Source organism: Cyprinus carpio, chromosome A7 (assembly GCF_018340385.1).
Source record: "Cyprinus carpio isolate SPL01 chromosome A7, ASM1834038v1, whole genome shotgun sequence".
Lineage (NCBI taxonomy): Eukaryota > Metazoa > Chordata > Actinopteri > Cypriniformes > Cyprinidae > Cyprinus > Cyprinus carpio.
In genome coordinates this window covers 11802586-11819546 of record NC_056578.1, presented here as the reverse complement: position 1 = coordinate 11819546, position 16961 = coordinate 11802586, and the positions used below count along the sequence as shown (strand labels likewise).

The 16961-nt window shown below is 37.3% G+C and overlaps 1 protein-coding gene across 1 annotated transcript; it reads right to left on the bottom strand.

Moving 5' to 3' along the window:
- Positions 1-1519: 1519 nt before the first annotated feature.
- LOC109093686 (B-cell CLL/lymphoma 6 member B protein-like) lies at positions 1520-8284 on the bottom strand. Its single transcript, XM_042759667.1, has 12 exons — positions 8148-8284; positions 7489-7553; positions 6835-7063; positions 6244-6474; positions 5428-5574; positions 5112-5307; positions 4347-4570; positions 4121-4218; positions 3894-4034; positions 3423-3553; positions 3028-3165; positions 1520-2906 (listed from the first exon to the last, which is right to left on the bottom strand). Exons 3-12 carry the CDS (start codon positions 7053-7055, stop codon positions 2757-2759), a joined length of 1677 nt encoding a protein of 558 aa, XP_042615601.1. The 5' UTR covers positions 7056-7063; positions 7489-7553; positions 8148-8284; the 3' UTR covers positions 1520-2756.
- Positions 8285-16961: the final 8677 nt, after the last annotated feature.

Genomic DNA, 16961 nt, shown 5'->3' with positions numbered 1-16961 from the left:
AGCTTGAGTTTCCATTACTTTACAAAAATGTATCTCTGGTCACTTATAAACCACGCGTGCAATGTTAGGTTCAAGTTACACAACAACAGAGCACATTCAGCATGCTGTCAAACATTAAAACTAGTGTCAGTGAAGATTAACGTTCTCAATGAGATGAAATAAAAGCTCCCTAGCTGTAAGTTCAGTTAAATGTTATATATCAGATACAAACACTTAAGAAGCAGTTGGCTACAATATGGTTATTGTATCCTTGCTGGGGAAAAAAAGGTGATTTGGCCTTGTGGCCAGCTAAGATGAACAAAACACATTAGACTTATTTAAAGTTTTTGTGCATGTGTTTTAATTATATCGGCAGCCCATGTTTCTTACCAACACTTCATAGCTACTTCCATCTTCCTGACAACCTCTGTGCATTGCTCTGGTTTCATTTAATAAAACTCTACACAAGACACAAGATACAGCTATAGATTAAACAAAAATTTAGCTCAGCATATTCAAATAATTATAATAAATAAATAAAATCTAGTTTAACACAGATTTGCTATCTATATACATATTAAGAAGTTTAACCTACTTGATGTTGATAGTTGTTTAGTTCGGTTCTGTATAAAACTTTTGCATGTATGTGGCTTATATGAGACAAATGCTTCGAGCTGTGATCAGTTATGCCATACAATGATCTCCACATGCCACGTTTGCCTTCTGGAGCAGATGAAAACAGGAACAGGACTAAACCTCAGAACTACATACCAGAGAGCAGTTTCAGTGTTTGATCTTTAATAAAATAAGAAACAGCGGGTGGTGCTCCTAGGTCAACCTAAGAGGAAAACTTCCATACAGAATTACACATATATAGACAGACAGGTAATTTGTACATGAGGCCAGTTTTTGTCTAAGGCCGGAAACAGGTGCCAGCTGCTCCATTGTTCTTATTCCAACACCACCCATAGAGAAGCTGAGACACGTTTTAGTCGAGGGGTCTAATCGGGTGAGTCGTTGTGAGCTTATCTGAGGAAGGAAGGGCTAAGAGGTGAATTCTTTGTTCTTCTGGGCTCCAAGAATCACACAGGCATTGAACTTGAAATATTTCACTTTACTTCATAAGTTTCTTGATTGACTACCTTCAGGTTTAACCAGTTTCATAACTGACATTGTCTCTCACTATTCATGTGATTTTGAAGAAGTAGAATTGCATGAGAACAGCTGACCAGGGTTATGATGGTAAACTAAAACTAAAACCATAAAAATTTGAGTAAAAACCCTTAAACTTATTTCATCTAATTGCCAAGGCAAAATTTCGCATTTTCATTGTTTAACTAAAATAAAAAGGAATAAAAACTAGGCTATATAAACATGTTTAAAAAATCAACGCATATCAAAATTACTAAAACTTTAACTAAATTAAAATACAAAAATAAAATATATAAAATAATATAAAATAAATTATGTAATAACATGGCCATGATACTAAAACTGTAACAGACAAACACAAACACAATTAAGAGAAATTAATTTAACTTTAATTTATATAAAATAGGTCTTTGTCCAGCAAAAGAGCGCAACATAATATTGTTGATATCATTATCCTCATCATCATAATCATCACTCTTTACATGTATATTAGTTTGGCTAGTGTGAGTCCTCAACCTGCTTGGACTCTCAGCAACTATAATACACCATAAAAACCATCAAATGCTCTCTTCAACATAGGTATCATTAAAAAAAGATACACTGAGAGGCTAATCGTCTACAAATGTTCGTTCTTTCTTCTTACTTAAACACAAATAGGCTCCAGGCCTTTTTAATTAGGATATTGACATACTGAATAACTGGTAAATAAGCAATTAAGAGGTTACATTTAAGTTTGCCATTCAGGTTGTTCTGTTATCTTCTTAAATAGGAAACAGAATATAGTACAAACACCACAAAGGATCCATTAACAAATAAGAGTAATACTTTTGGGCAAAGCAAACAAACAAAATAAATAAAATGACAGCATATTAATTAAAAAAATTATACAAATGTATCTTTTATATGTTCTTTCTCAAACATTCTTAAATCCTTCATTACACTTTCTTTCTTTTTTATCTATCTTCCTTTCATAATTGTTCTCACTTTATTGCAGAATTCCATTTATGCAATCATTTTTACTTTCATTCAGCTCTTACACTTCCAATCTGAACTCCTAATAAACGCCTTCACACTCTGCCACAAACCATCTTTGAGTCTTAACAGCAAACAACAACAAAAAAATCATTCCATATCTACTGAAGTATTCTCTTAATTTTACTGTCTTAAGCCTTATTTGGATGATAATTGTTTATCATATTGTCACAATATTTTCATATTCCCCAGGGGAACAATTACCATCTGAATAGGGCTGCACACTTTATCACAATGATTTTCACCATTTTTCCTGCCACAGAAAAAGTGGCCAATATGACAACAAAATACTTTTTTGCAAATTAAAAATATTAAATAGCGCGAAGAACATAAAGTATGCAAAGCAAAATAAATAATAACATTTTAACAAATAATAAAGATAATAGTCAGCACATCTAGTGCAGGAGTACTGCATTCTTGGAAGACTACATTCATTGATATAATTATAGTCAAGCTGTCCTCGAGTGCAGCACTCCACCTCTTTAAACTCTTTACAATACTTTTTAATAGATCCATCAAATTCAGCCTTAGATCTTGACCTATCTGAAGATAGCACATATAGCAACAGTGCCCGAGATGTTTCGACATGCCCCTCAGCAAGCTTGTAGCAGTGTGGGCCCAGGTTGGTACGGGTCAACCAGAACCTTGTAGCGGATCTTGGTGTTGGTGATTGCGCCGTGTTTCTGTCTCAGGTGAAGCCTCAGCTGGCTCTTATGGCGGAAGTGCAGGTGACACTTCTCACACTGGAAGAAACAATTAGTGCAGAGAGTGAGATTTCAACATCATTTTACAGTAGAGAGAGGTGTGAAGTTGTGCGTGCATATATATTAGATATTAAAATATACGTGTTAAAATATAACTGACGCTGTAAGGCTTCTCTCCAGTGTGGATGCGCAGGTGGCTCTTCAGCGTCTGCAGGTGGCGGAAACGTGTTCCGCAGGTGTTACATGGGTACGGCTTTTCCCCAGTGTGGATCAGAACATGGGCACGCAGGTGAGCGACCTACAACACACATACACATTTTACAAGAATATAATTTTAGTTGAACTCTTTTTATTGATGCTTTTCAAAAAAAGAGATAAAAAAGGAAAAAGACAATAAATCAACAAATAAATTTGTTTTGACATATATGTATGCATATGTGTGTGTGTGTGTGTGTGTGTGTGTGTGCATACATAAATAAATAATTAATTTATTAATAAATTATTATAAATTATTGTCCCAATTAAAATGATACATGCGATTCTGTGCAGATGTACCTGGACAAATCTGGCTCCACATGTGTCGCAGCGGTAGGGCTTTTCTCCAGAGTGGATACGGGAATGAGTCTTTAAATTTGCAGGCCGGTTGAACTGTGCTCCACATACATTACAGCAGTAAGGCTTGTCTCCTGAGTCAGTGGGGACATAAAAGAGTGAAATGAATGAGAAAGAGGTCTGTAGTAATAATACTAAAATGTTAGTTTATTTACAAATATAATACAATTTATCTTTTTAAATTTATAATTATAATTTATTTTTAATGTTTTAAACAGTGCCTTTATAAGAGCCTTCTCGAAGTGCTTTACATAATGAAACAATAATACACACATATACATGAAAATGTTACTTTCAAGTAAGATTTAAACACACTAAGTGACTGTGCCTCACAAATCACAACTGGAAGTAGATTCCACAAATGAATTTGTAAGTAAGTTCAGCCAACATTATCTGTTGAGTCAGCAGCCTCACCGGAGCAGGAAGGTTTTGTGTTTGTGGCTTGATTTCCAGGGTAACTGAGCTGTGTAGAGGGCTTCTCAAACTTGATTGGGTGTTGGCTCAGTAAATGACTCTGATTGGCAATTTGGGTACAAACATAAGGACTGCAGAGGCCTATTTAAAAATGAAGAGGATCAGATCAGTCTGTGTATTTTTGTAAGCACATGTATTCATAGTAAAGCTAAGAGATGCTCACTGACCTTTATTCTCACTGATTGGAAGGGTGCTGTCCATAACATGATGGGGACTAAAGTATATTTTTTGCTCTGATGTGTTATATGGAAGAGACAAGGTATTCCTACAGGAAACAGAACAATGGTCAATACATTACATTGAAAATGTTGTTCATTCCTACATAACAATACTTTATTAATCAGTTACATCAGAAGTTCTTTAATCAATTAAGTGAGAAGAGATAAAACATACTTATTATTCAGTCCAGGCTCCTCCCCTGTCCAAATGTTATTTGTTGTTTTAGATGAGGCTTCCATCTTATCACTGGCAAAGGGGGTGTGGCTTTGTGCTTGCCGCCCCTCTCCAGGCTCCTCCTCCTTTATAGGTGTGGCACACAGAGGGTTGAGGACAATATACTTGTACTTCTTCCAGTTGCAGGCCTTTGGGTCAGGAGAAGGCTTGGATTCAGATCGCTTCTGTAAGGATGAAATATTGAAATCAGTGAATACTAATTCATTTAGGCTTAGCAAAACATTAAAGATTTACATTGAAGGATAAAGAAAGACATTTTAGGAAACTTTCAATGCAGTGTATTTTATTTGATCAAAAACACAGGAAATACTTGAATATTGTGAAAATATTATTTCGATTTAAAATAACTGTTTTCTGTTTGAATATATTTTAAAATTAAGTTTATTCCAGTGATGGCAAAGTTGAATTTTCAGCATCATTACTCCAGTCTTCAGTCACATGATACTTATTATCAATGTTGAAAACAATTCTATTACTTAATATTATTGTGGAAACAGTGTTACTTTTTTTGCAGGATTCTTTGATGGATAGAAAATTTAAAAAAACAACAGAATTTATTTAAAAATCTTTTGTAACAAATGTTTTAATCATCAATTTAGATCAATTTACATGCATCCTTTCTGATTACAAATATTAATTTCTATCAAAAAATACAAATATTGATCCTAAACTTTTGAATGGTAGAGTAAATATAAACATACACACCTTTAGCTGGGGAGACAGACTGCAGCCACTGGACTCGGCAGGTGAGTTGGGCTGCCCGCTGGAATGAAAAGGACTGTCTGGAGATGGTGTAGATGGGGTTCCAGGTGAAGATTCCTCTAATTTTAGGGTCTGAGACTTGGGGACAGCAATCAGGCAAGTTTCTAGATCTGGTGAGGCAAAGCTCTCACTTGGAACCCTGTAGATACAGTCAATGCATTTCATGCCTTTTTGATAATTTTTTGAGATGGGATACAGTTTAAGTATCAAATGCAATTCAAATACTTATTATTAGACAATCCTTGTATAACCCTTTTACCTGGCTCTGTCTGGGATGGGATCGTCTGCCTCAGCAATAGGCCTGGAGGGGGAGGAGAAGATGGTGGGATGAGCAGGTGGTGACCTTCCACCAAGGGGCGCTCTAGAGGCTGGCTCCATCAAAGAAGGACTGACAGAGATCCTTTCACTGAATGAGAAAAGAACAAACTTTCAGTTTATATATTCCAGAACATTACTACATTTCATTAAAAAGTGGATGGCCACAATACTGCAAAATCAGAAACAATCTGACCATGGCACTACAGCAACACCAACATCATGGATTTGATTCCCAGGGAATGCATGAACTGATAAATGTAAATGTGTATCACAAGGCATTCACAATGACAGCAATAAAATCACTGGTGATTTCTGAGTTTCTTTGGCTACTTGATTGTGGAATCCAATCCTGTGTCAGTTAATGAATCACTGTCTGAACTCCTACTCTCAGTTAAAAATATGTAAAACTATACCCTTTAAAAAGTTACTAATATGTACCATTTAGGAGTAAGTAGAACACAAAGATGCACCTTTTAGCTTTTGTACCTTAGGGTACAGACCCAGTGAGTGCTTTGTACTTTCTTTCTAAGAAATCATTGGTAGAGTACACTGCTAACAAGGAATGTTCTCAGAACTTTCTGGCAAGGGTCACTCAATTTTTCAAATGTAATTGTTTTGTTAGCTGGGTCGTTTCTGTGTCACATTGCTGCTTATTTGCATAAAGTTTGAGCTCTGACCAAATTTGTAGCACCATTGTCTCGTTACGACTGCAGTGTTCTGCTACCTCCTCTGCTTTGGTCTTCATTCCCATTCTCACCTGTGAATAAATGCTCGGCAGGTGTCAGCGACATGCTCCATCTGCAGATAGGTGGCAGCGGCCAGCACGCCAGATACTGTCCGGGGCGTGAGAGGGAGGCAGGAGGTGTACATGAAGTCCAGCAGCAGGGACACGCTGCCTGCGTCCAGCCCCACCGGGAGGGTGAGAGAAAACCCCCGCTCACCGCCAGCACCGGCCGCTCGACGAGAGAAGAGAGTGTAGAAGAATCCACTGTGAAAAACACACATATATATATATATATATTTAGGTGCAAGAAAAGGTAACCAAACCTTCAAAAAAATTATTACAATTTTGATTGTGGAAACAGTGGAAGATCTTAATAAGAGAAACAAAGATTCAATCAACAGTAGACTCTAAAAACAAAACAGTGTGTCAGCTGTGATTCAATACTTGTGAGATAAAAGATCCGCAGACGGAATATGATCTCATGCAGGAGTGAGCTAATGTCTTCCAGCAAAGACAAATCTTGGCACAAACAGGAAAAAAGGCAGAGGGGGGCAATACAGAAGACATGAGGGAGGGTGAGAGAAAGTGAATGGCTGTACATCCTGGCACTCGCTGTAGACCAACCTGCATGCGATGAGCACGGCGCAGTGGGCGCGCAGCCTGGCGGTGCCCACAAGCAGCGTGGCATCTGTAAGGATGTCCCGATGCCGCAGTTCATTTAAGTTTAGCAACACGTCGCTGGAGTGACGGGTGAACTCCTTTATGTAGCCTTTCACCTCCATCACATCGGCGGCGGCAGCAGCAGCGTGCTCGGAGTAGCCTCTGTATCCCTCTTCCATTTGCATTGATTTTTCTGTTTGATAAAGGATGTAAATATAATTTTAACTAATAATAATGCTGTTCATATATATATATATATATATATATATATATATATATATATATATATATATATATATATATATATATATATATATATATATATATAAATGCAGTTGGAAAGAATATTCTAAAAATAAAATATGCATTTATTTTTATACATAATATTATAATTTAACATGCATATTTACAAAATGTAAAAAAATACTTTTAAAGCCAATTAAGACTTATTGATATTTATAAATAATATTATAATTACATCTGTATATTTATCAAATGTTAAAAACATAAACCAAAGTTTTAATTAAGGTTAATTAAATAACAAGTCCAGTCATATGAATTATGGTCCTGTGAAGCTTTATCAGAAAATATGATCAGTAAACATAAGCATATCTTTACCTGACAAAGATGACAAAATGAGATTCAAAAGCACCTATATGGGGAGGCCAGCTCCCTACTCGTACCTGCCATCAAAAAAAAAAAAAAAAAAAAAAATTAATTCTAACTCGCATGCATCAAGTAAAACATCTTTAAAATAAAATATCGTTTTAAAAACAATATCATTAATACAACAATTGCAGGTGTCAGAAGCATTCTGCAAAACTGTGAAATATCATACACAATAAAATTGTGATGCACTGACTATCGCATTAGTTTAGTTAGTAGTGAAACGTCTAACTGGGCCAGTAAAGCTTTCTAAAAAAAAATTTTTTTTTTTTAAATAAAATTACTCAATTTCACACCACCTTTTAGATATGCATCATAATAATTCAAAGTAAAAAAAAATAACTGCTGAATTTGAAAACAGTGGAAAAATGACCAAGTTGTTATTCATTCATCACATTTAGTCCACCCATGAAAATGATGAAACCTCATTCATAACACCTCTTTAACTGAGTAAGGATCCATGTGATTTGAGCATAACAATCAAAAAGCATCACATTTTTGAGGAAATAAATGGAAATGGGAATTCATATGTTAAAAGTAAAACTATTTGTCTGCAAGAAAATATCTATACAATCTAAATATACATTAAAAAGTTTTAATGGAAAACTCACCCCGACCAGCAGGGACGAGAACACACGCCACCCTGTTCTTACAGCCCCTCTCTTCTGATCCCAGTTTTAAACAAGCCACACACACACAGTCTAACTTCCCTCGCTCAAACGTGTCTCTGAAGAACTGACCAGTCTGACCTAAGAGAGAGCATCCTTTATAACGCTGTGCAGGAAGTCTCATTCAGTCAGGGTGTTTATTTCCTGTGTTAGTAGAAGCTGCCTTTTCACACTGCTCCTGGGTCAGTTTTCTGGCGTTTCTTATAATGACTGAGTTCCGGATCTAGATGGTCTCTGATCAGGGGAAAAAAACACCAAGCTGAATCCCCCTCTGCTGCCCACGTGCTGAAAGCTCAGCGGGAAAAGGCTCCAGGCCCCTGTGTGTCAGTATTTATAGTTGTGTATTAGAGCTCTTTTGTGTTTAATGATGACAGGAAAGTGGGTAGAGTGCGTTTTGATGCACGTTGATGGGTGTTTTGCAAATGTTTGTATGGAACTTAAGAATTCAGGGAATGTAGGTTTGTGTGTTAGAGTGTGTAGGGTGTGTTGGCCTGCGTGGGCTTATGAGTATTGTCAACGGGTCAGATGTCCTTTCAACACTGTCCAGGAGTTCAGCTAACCAAAGCAAACGTGCATGACCCAGTCTCTGTCCAGGACAAGGGAAACTGTCTCAGAGGAAGTTTGTGCAAATACATCAACTTAGTCATATAAGAATTCTTCTGACAAGCTTGTCTTTTGAGGATTGAGACCAATGGCAAAGCAAATAAATCCAACAAAATCCCAGCTTTTTATACCTAATTTTTTGACAGCTTTTTACATAATTTTTTCCACTAATCTACGTTTGAGGATAAACTGCTTAGCCAAAATGAATATTATTAATCAGAATCCTTTATGTATGATTCCAATATTTATTATCTACATTGAGACGTCATTCGTGTATAGCACAAACATTGCAGGATAAGTATTGCACCAAAGTCTTGTCTTAACTAAATCAACTCCAGTACTTTGAGGATACATTAGTAATCTAAGTAGGCCATCTGAAATGAGTCTTGAGAGTTAACTTCCTATAAGTAATTTAGAATAGACTGATTGAACCAGGTTACACAGTAAACATGGCCAAAACAAAGGGCATGACCTTAGTTCAGACCAAAGATAAGCAACATGAATGCAGCCAGGTCAGCAGGTACGGCCAAATTAGGCCTCACCTGCCTCTCTCAAGGGTTGCCGGAAACCTCTGTCTGGCTTCCTGTGACAGGAGAGTGTGTGTGTATGTATTTGCTTCTGGAAGCTTGTTATGGGCAATGAGCGGAAGGAAATAGGAGAGTTTAGAAAAAATTGATATGGGTGATATCCCTCTCTCACGATCGAAAAACAACTGAGTGACACCTAGAGAAATGCAGCCTGCAGATGTGCAGGAACTGTGGAACACCCCTTCCACTCCACCGCCTGCCCCCCTTAAGGCTTCCTGTGAGACACATACAATTAAACACACACACAGAGCTAGAGACAGGGATGAAACGCCTGCGCAGGACATCCGACAATAATGCAGGCAGGAGAATGAGACAGGGGATATGGGGGCCCGTGTAGGTCTCCAACAATAGCTCAAAAACAAGCGGAAAGTTACCTCAACTTCTTCACTCATGGTTCATGGAGAGTTTGGAGGGAAAACTTACCAATGGGCATAAAGACAAAGATAATTAAGTCTATATGAAATTTTTAGCTTCAGGTTTCTTTAATTAATTTTTTGTTCACTATTTTATCATGCACCAGGCAATGATTGCTTTGATATTGCATTTGCATGGTTTTTGGCCAGTGTTAGGCTATATTATTTTTTAGTTATTGCTATCAGGTTATATTTAATTGTGCATGGTTATTTCCACAGTTTTCACATTTAGAACGTATGTTTCAAAAAACAGTATTAATGTAATAACAGTGAAGACTGGATTCATAGATGTTGAAAACTTTGCTTTGTCATGACGGAAAAAGATTACAGGTTAAAATATAAAAAAAAGTAATTTCAATTGTAATCATATTTCACAGTGTTACTGTTTTTACTGTATATTTGATCAAATAACCTTGGTGAGCAAAAGAGCCATTACAAAAGCTTAAAAAAAAGAAAATATAAAAATAATATTACCAACACCTATATTGTTCAGGTTTCTTAAATTCATTTTAGTTTACTCTTTCCTTGCCCACCAGGCAATGATTGCTTAACATTGCATAATATATTAGTATGAAACTTTTCTCTTTTTGAAATTTTTTGGTTTATTGCTGTCAGTTGATTTGATATTGCTGCAATAGTGCATTTCCATGGTTTTTACATTTTGATTGCCTTTGACATCATTATACATTCACGTATAGAAACACTAATAATTTTAATAACACTTTTAAATGTAATCTTTAACATATCTTACTTAAAATTAGGACTAAATAAATTAAGAAATGAAAATAATTAAAACCAAATACGTGCAAATGATTTGAAATTTCTAAAAAATCAGTCAGTTTCTTGTATTAAAGTGAAATTGATCATAATTCAGTTTTGCATTAAATAATAATGCCATCCATCACAAAACAGCATATAGGTGTTGAGCTTTGAGAAGTTATTATGCAATTACTGAATTCATCCTTTGTTTTTGTTGAAACACACACCATGTTTGTTAATGTGAGTCGGAAGTATCTTTTAGACGAGGGTGTTGAGTGTGTGTGTCCTTGTGCTCCTATTTGTTTTGATGCTGACTGCATCAATTGTGTCTTTGGTGTGAGGGAAAAAAAGAGAGAGAGAAAAAACAACAGGAGAAAAAAACAGAGAGGGAGCTGTGGGTCTAGGCGACTTCCAGGCATTGTGCGAGCCACGGAAGAGAGGGGGCGGCCGAGGAAAAGTGAGACCATTACTAAACGAGCTCGGCCAATTAGCGGAAACCATACAGACTGGCAGCAGCACAGATCCTCAGAGCTGCGTGCCTCAGCTAGTGTCCGGCAGCACGGCTGGAGTGGGCTGGAACCGCTGCATTGTGATTCTCAGAGCTGCTGGGACTCTCTAATGAGTTTTTATGTAGCTGCAGCATAGTTGAGTCACTGCTTTTTCTTTCTAAAAATCATGAATCATGGAATGAAAAAATTATATAATGTTGTTTTGACAAAGATGCACTGAAGATGAAAATTTTTAAGGAGTTCACTCAAAAATCAATGACTATACTTTTTTCAGTGGAACACAAAAGATGATCATTTAAAAAAAAAAGTTTTTTTCTGTTTTGCTTATAAAATTAAAATCAGTGTGGTTCATACTATGTGATGTACATATTAACTGTATTTATAATGTGCAGAAAGAATGACTGCACTTTTAATAAACTGCCTCTTCCTGTTGAAGCGGAGAGATTTGCACATATAAGGACATGCTTTGAGCTCATCCGGTGTGGAGTATGCATGAAGGGGGTTGTTTGTCCTCTTGAGGAAGGTGGTAGGAGGTAAAGTCATGGACAAAAATGGACAAAGAAAATTAGGATGTACTGAAAGGGATCACATGTTAAGATCAAGTCATATGCAAAAGAAAATTCATGCACACTACCATTCAAAAGTTTGAAATCAGTACGATTTTAAAATGTTTTTGTAAGAAGTCTCTTATACTCAACACAGATGCATTCATTTGATCAAAAATACAATAAAAAGCATCATTTTAAATTGTGGTTTTTCTATTTAAAATTTATTTTAAAATATAATTTATTCCAGTGATGCAAAGCTGAATTTTCATTATCATTACTGCATTCTTTAGTGTCACATGATCCGTCAGAAATCATATGCTGATTTGTTGAATGTTAAAAACAGCTGGGATGCTTAATATTTTTGTGGAAATATTATAAATAAACCATGTATGAGCCAGAAATTATTAACATTCCAAAACCTAGAAATCTTGATGTAAGTGCTCCCCATTTAGAGAACAATGTTTCTCTTAAAATGCTGTGCCAGGATCATTAGACGAGCAGCCAACTAATCAAGATGTTTGCTGAATTGTCTGCAGCTAAAAATGTGTAAGATATTTTGGGTCATAAGTTAATCTCTTTCATAACCACTACATGGCTATTCATAGAGTCTAATGCAACATTTACAATTATCAGCAAAAGATCTAAGAACAATTCCCACAATCAACAATACCCTATTCATATCGCTGTCAGCAAGTATTTTTTGAAGAAAATTATGCCAAGAGCAAACTTTTGTACTGATATTATTTCTTTTTTTAATAGAGAATTTTATTAAAATCTTTAGAAATTAATCAGAAATAGCACTTTTTAGTTGTTTATCGTCCCCCAGGTCAACTTGGTACTTTTTGGAGGAGTTGGATGTGTTAAGGCTGATTTATACTTCTGCATTGGACCTACGCCGTAGCCTTTACGCCATAGACTATGCGTCAGTTTTCATTTATACTTCTGCATCGATGTCCGCGTCGACGTGCAGTACTCATGCAGACCGCTAGTCTGCAGTGTCCACGGGCATTGTTGCTGGTGTAACCCACGGTACCACGGCAAAAGCCGAAGAAGAAGTGGCTCGTCAGAGACGCATTATAGCCATGATGGCTGCAAATAAATATCAAATCATTAAATCATAATTTAAAACTACAAAAGGAGACAACAATGGAACAAAAGAAGATGGCATTCTTTCAATCTCCACAAGGACTTGTTCCACAGCAGATCAACATTGTTGGTCGCGGACAACAAGTGATGTAAAATGCTATGTAGTATAATAAATGAAAGGACACTTGTTCTTTGCTTTGTTTTATTTTATATAAGAAGGTGTAACATTAAAACACAACTAAAGTACATATGGAAGGAGGGGTTCTAGCAGACCAATCACAGCGCTTGTGGTCCACATAGAATTGACGCGCTGTTAGATTTTTGGAGAGGTGCGCGTCAGGCTACGACGCAGAAGTATAAATTGGGCTTTAATCTCAAACTTCCCTGAGGACAGTAATCCCCTGGTACTACTTGCTGACTTCAACATCCACCTAGAAAAACCACAGGCTACTAACTTCAACACTCTGCTTGTCTCCTCAAGTTTGACCTCAAGTGATTGTCTACTATGGCTAGTCACAAATCAGGTAACCAGTTGGACCATACACATGTTACTTGCAGCTCTCCTTGCAGGTCACCTTTCGGCATAACCTACACTCACTCTCTCCCTCTCGCATATCCTCTATGGTTTCATCCTCACTTCCTCCGCCCTCTCAGTTTTCAGCGCTGGACACTAACACTATTGACACTCTTTGCTCCACTCTAACATCTTGCTTAGACAACTTTTGCACCCTTTCATCCAGAAGAGCACGCACGACCCTCTCTGCCCCCTAGCTGTCTGATGTTCTCTGGGAACATCGCTCTAGACTCAGGGCTGCAGAGATGAAGTAGTGCAAATCCAAAAACTCTACTGACCTTAGTTTGTATCAGTCACTCCTCTCTTCCTTCTCTGCAAATGTCTCCACTGCCAAAACGATATACTACCACAACAAAATTAATAATTGATCTGACTCTCGCACACTTTTCAAAACCTTTTCTTCTCTTCTCTGTCCTCCCCCGCCCCTTCTTCATCACCTCTTACAGCTGAAGACTTTAGCAAAGACAATATTCTTCATAAATAAAACAAGAACCATCAGCGGCCAATTCTCCAGACCACAAACTGACAAACACATCATAACAACAAATACACACTCTCTCCTCCTTCTCTCCACTTTTGTTTCCAAACTTATCCTCTCCAATCATCCTACTACCTGTTCACTTGATCCTATCCACACTCACCTCCTTCAAGCCATTTCTTCTTCAATTATACCTGCGCTCACTCACATTTTCAACACCTCTCTTAACACTGGTACATTTCCCACAGCAATTAAGCAGGCTAAGGTAACCCCACTGCTTACCCTTTCTAAATCCAGCACTTTTAGAAAACTACAGATCGATATTCCTTCTTCCATTCACTGCAAAGACACTTTAGCGATTTGTGCTCAACCAACTCTTTATGTTTCTCAAAAAGAACAACCTCCTGGACAACAACCAATCTTGCTTCAAAAGCGTCCACTCAACTGAGACTGCCCTGTTCTCAGTTACAAAAACTCTGAGACTGGCAAGAGCAGCTTCCAAATCCTCAGTACTCATATTGCTGGATCTGTCTGCTGCTTTTGACACAGTTAACCACCAGATCCTCCTTTCCACTCTCATTAAGATGGGCATCTCTGGAACCGGATTTCAGTGGTTCAAGTCTTACCTCTAAGGTAGGTCCTTCAGAGTGTCTTGAAGTCACAACTTCTTGCTACTGGGGTTCCTCAGGGCTCAGTGCTTAGACCACTTCTCTTCTCTATCTACATGTCATCGTTAGGATCTGTCATTCAAAAACATGATCTTGCTTAGAGAGAACTGCTCATGATCTCTGCAGCCAACTCAGCACTTCATCACAACTTCTCTATACAGTTAGGTTCGTCAACCATAACTCCTTCCAGGATAGCCAGGAAATTTGGAGTTGTGTTTGATGATCAGTTAAGCTTCACAGACCATATTACTACAACTGTCTAGTCCTGCAGATTTGCCTTATACAACATTAGCAAGATTAGACCCTTCCCATCAGAGCAGGCCACACAACTCCTTGTCCAAGTTCTTGTTCTCTCCAGACTGAATTATCACAATGCTCTTTTGCATGGCAGGCCTTCCGGCATGTAGTATCAAGCCTCTGCAACTGATCCAGAATGCAGCAGTGAGAGTGGTCTTCAACGAGTCGAAGAGAGCCCACATTACACCTCTCTTCATCAGTTTGCACTGGTTGCCAATAGCCACTAGCATCATTTTCAAGGCACTGATGTTTGCCTACAAGACAATTACTGGTTCTTCTCCAATATAATTAAACTCACTAGTTCAGATTTATGCTCCCTCCGGAAGCTTGAGTACTGCAAGTGGTGCCATCCCAAAGAGGCACAAAATTACTCTCACAGACCTTTTCCTGAACTGTTCCCAGCTGATGGAATAAATCTCAATTCGAGCAGCTGAGTCTTTAGCCATTTTCAACTTTCATCTTTTTTTGTCAGCAGCTGACCAATTAATACTAGCACTTACCTATTCTATTCTAATCTATTCTATTTTTTTTTCTAATTTATTAAAAAAAACTTGCTATGTGTACAGTGCTAGACTAACTGAGACATGTCACATCACTTGTATAATGTTGCTCTCTTGTTGGTCTGATTGTTTCTGTTGTTCTCATTTGTAAGTGGCTTTGGATAAAAGCGTCTGCTAAATGATTAAATGTAATGGGAGTCTCAAACCCATTTCCTTGTAGTCTGAAATACACTGATCATATCAGATCAACTTGTAGACAGAATGCTCACATGAAGACCATTCATTCATAATTTTTCTTTAAATACCAGATCTCTCTTAATGAAATATTCTAAGAGCAGCAATGAGAGTGACCAATATGTTAAACAACTATGGGAAATACCTTGTATGTATGGTCAGAATTTAATGGCCGGCTCTATTGTTAGAGTGTGAATTTTTTTCAGAAAGCAATCGCCATCAGAGAGTCAGTCAGAGAGATGGTGGAAGAAGGTGAATGTTATGAACTGTGGTGTGTGGGTGTCTGAAGTGGTCCTGATCTTGTCAGGTAGTAATTGACCTTGACAGCAGAAAATTTAAAGGAGAAAGAGGAGAAGAGAAACTGATACTGGTTCATGTCAGCCATTTCCTCTCAAGAGCCCTAGAGCTTAGTCTGATGGTCACGTATGGTTTCAGAGAGCCAGACGCTGGAGGGTGTTTCACATGCTGGTCTGGAGGTGATAGGGCAGATATTATCTAGGCAGGAGTTTAAGTGGAGCACATTGTGTAAGTGTTTCATTAAAAATGAAGTTGTAATAATTGGTTATTGACAAAACCAAACCTGGCAAGTAAATCTCAAGGTCTCGCACAAGAGGGCTGAGATTCTGTTAATTGGTTAAAATTGGACCCAAAAATTAATTTTGTAAGCTTTCTACAAAGACTTAAAATAATGGACATGCATGTTGTTATCCATACACTCTACAGTTTTGTTAATTATTTAGTTGCTTTTGCATTGGCTGGTTTAATCAACTCCAAGAGTTAAATAATAAATTCATCTATCAAAGTGCAACTGAAGACAGCTCAACATTCCATTACAATCTGAGAACAAGTGATATGCCCTGGATTAAGCTGCCCTAGGCAATAAATAAATCCCTATTTTTCTCTTCCTTTACAAGGACCATATGTCATTCCAATATGGGACACACACAGCGGGTATCCCAAAATATGCTTCACAACACCCCGACATCTATGGAAAGCCAATTTAACATGTATTCCTTTAAACTAACTAGTATCTTTGTTTCTCTTTTGTTACTAGCACTGATCTCTAAATTATTAGTAAGTAATCCAATGGTCACTTTTCTTAGTACCTTTTTCAGTTTCACTAGTACTATCGCGTTTTTTATCTGACACTACAGAATATGATTTTGCATTCCTAGCAGAAATCAGAACTATTAGAGTCATTGTTACCAAGTATTGTCATAAATAATGGTCAAATCAAAAGATTTGTTTTAAAGGGGTCATATGATGCGATTAAAATTTTTCCTTACTCTTTGGAGTGTTACAAGCTCTTGGTGCATAAAGAAGATCTGTATAGTTGCAAAGACTAAAGTCTCAAATCCAAAGAGATATTTGGATAAGTTGCGTGTGTTTGTGAGAGAGAGAGACAGGGTCAAACAGTGGAGTCAGCTGTCTTAACCGTCCGTGGCTTGTGTACTGCAAACACATATGAGCTTCATCACTGTGTCTGTCACGCGATTCTGTT

Excerpts from the sequence above, each read along its gene's own strand:
- LOC109093686 (XM_042759667.1), bottom strand. The coding sequence starts at position 7,055 with ATGCAAATGGAAGAGGGATACAGAGGCTACTCCGAGCACGCTGCTGCT. Across the intron at positions 5,308-5,427 it reads CCCATCCCAGACAGAGCCAG|GGTTCCAAGTGAGAGCTTTG; the intron begins GTAAAAGGGTTA and ends CTGTATCTACAG. Across the intron at positions 4,571-5,111 it reads GTCTGTCTCCCCAGCTAAAG|AAGCGATCTGAATCCAAGCC; the intron begins GTGTGTATGTTT and ends TCATCCTTACAG.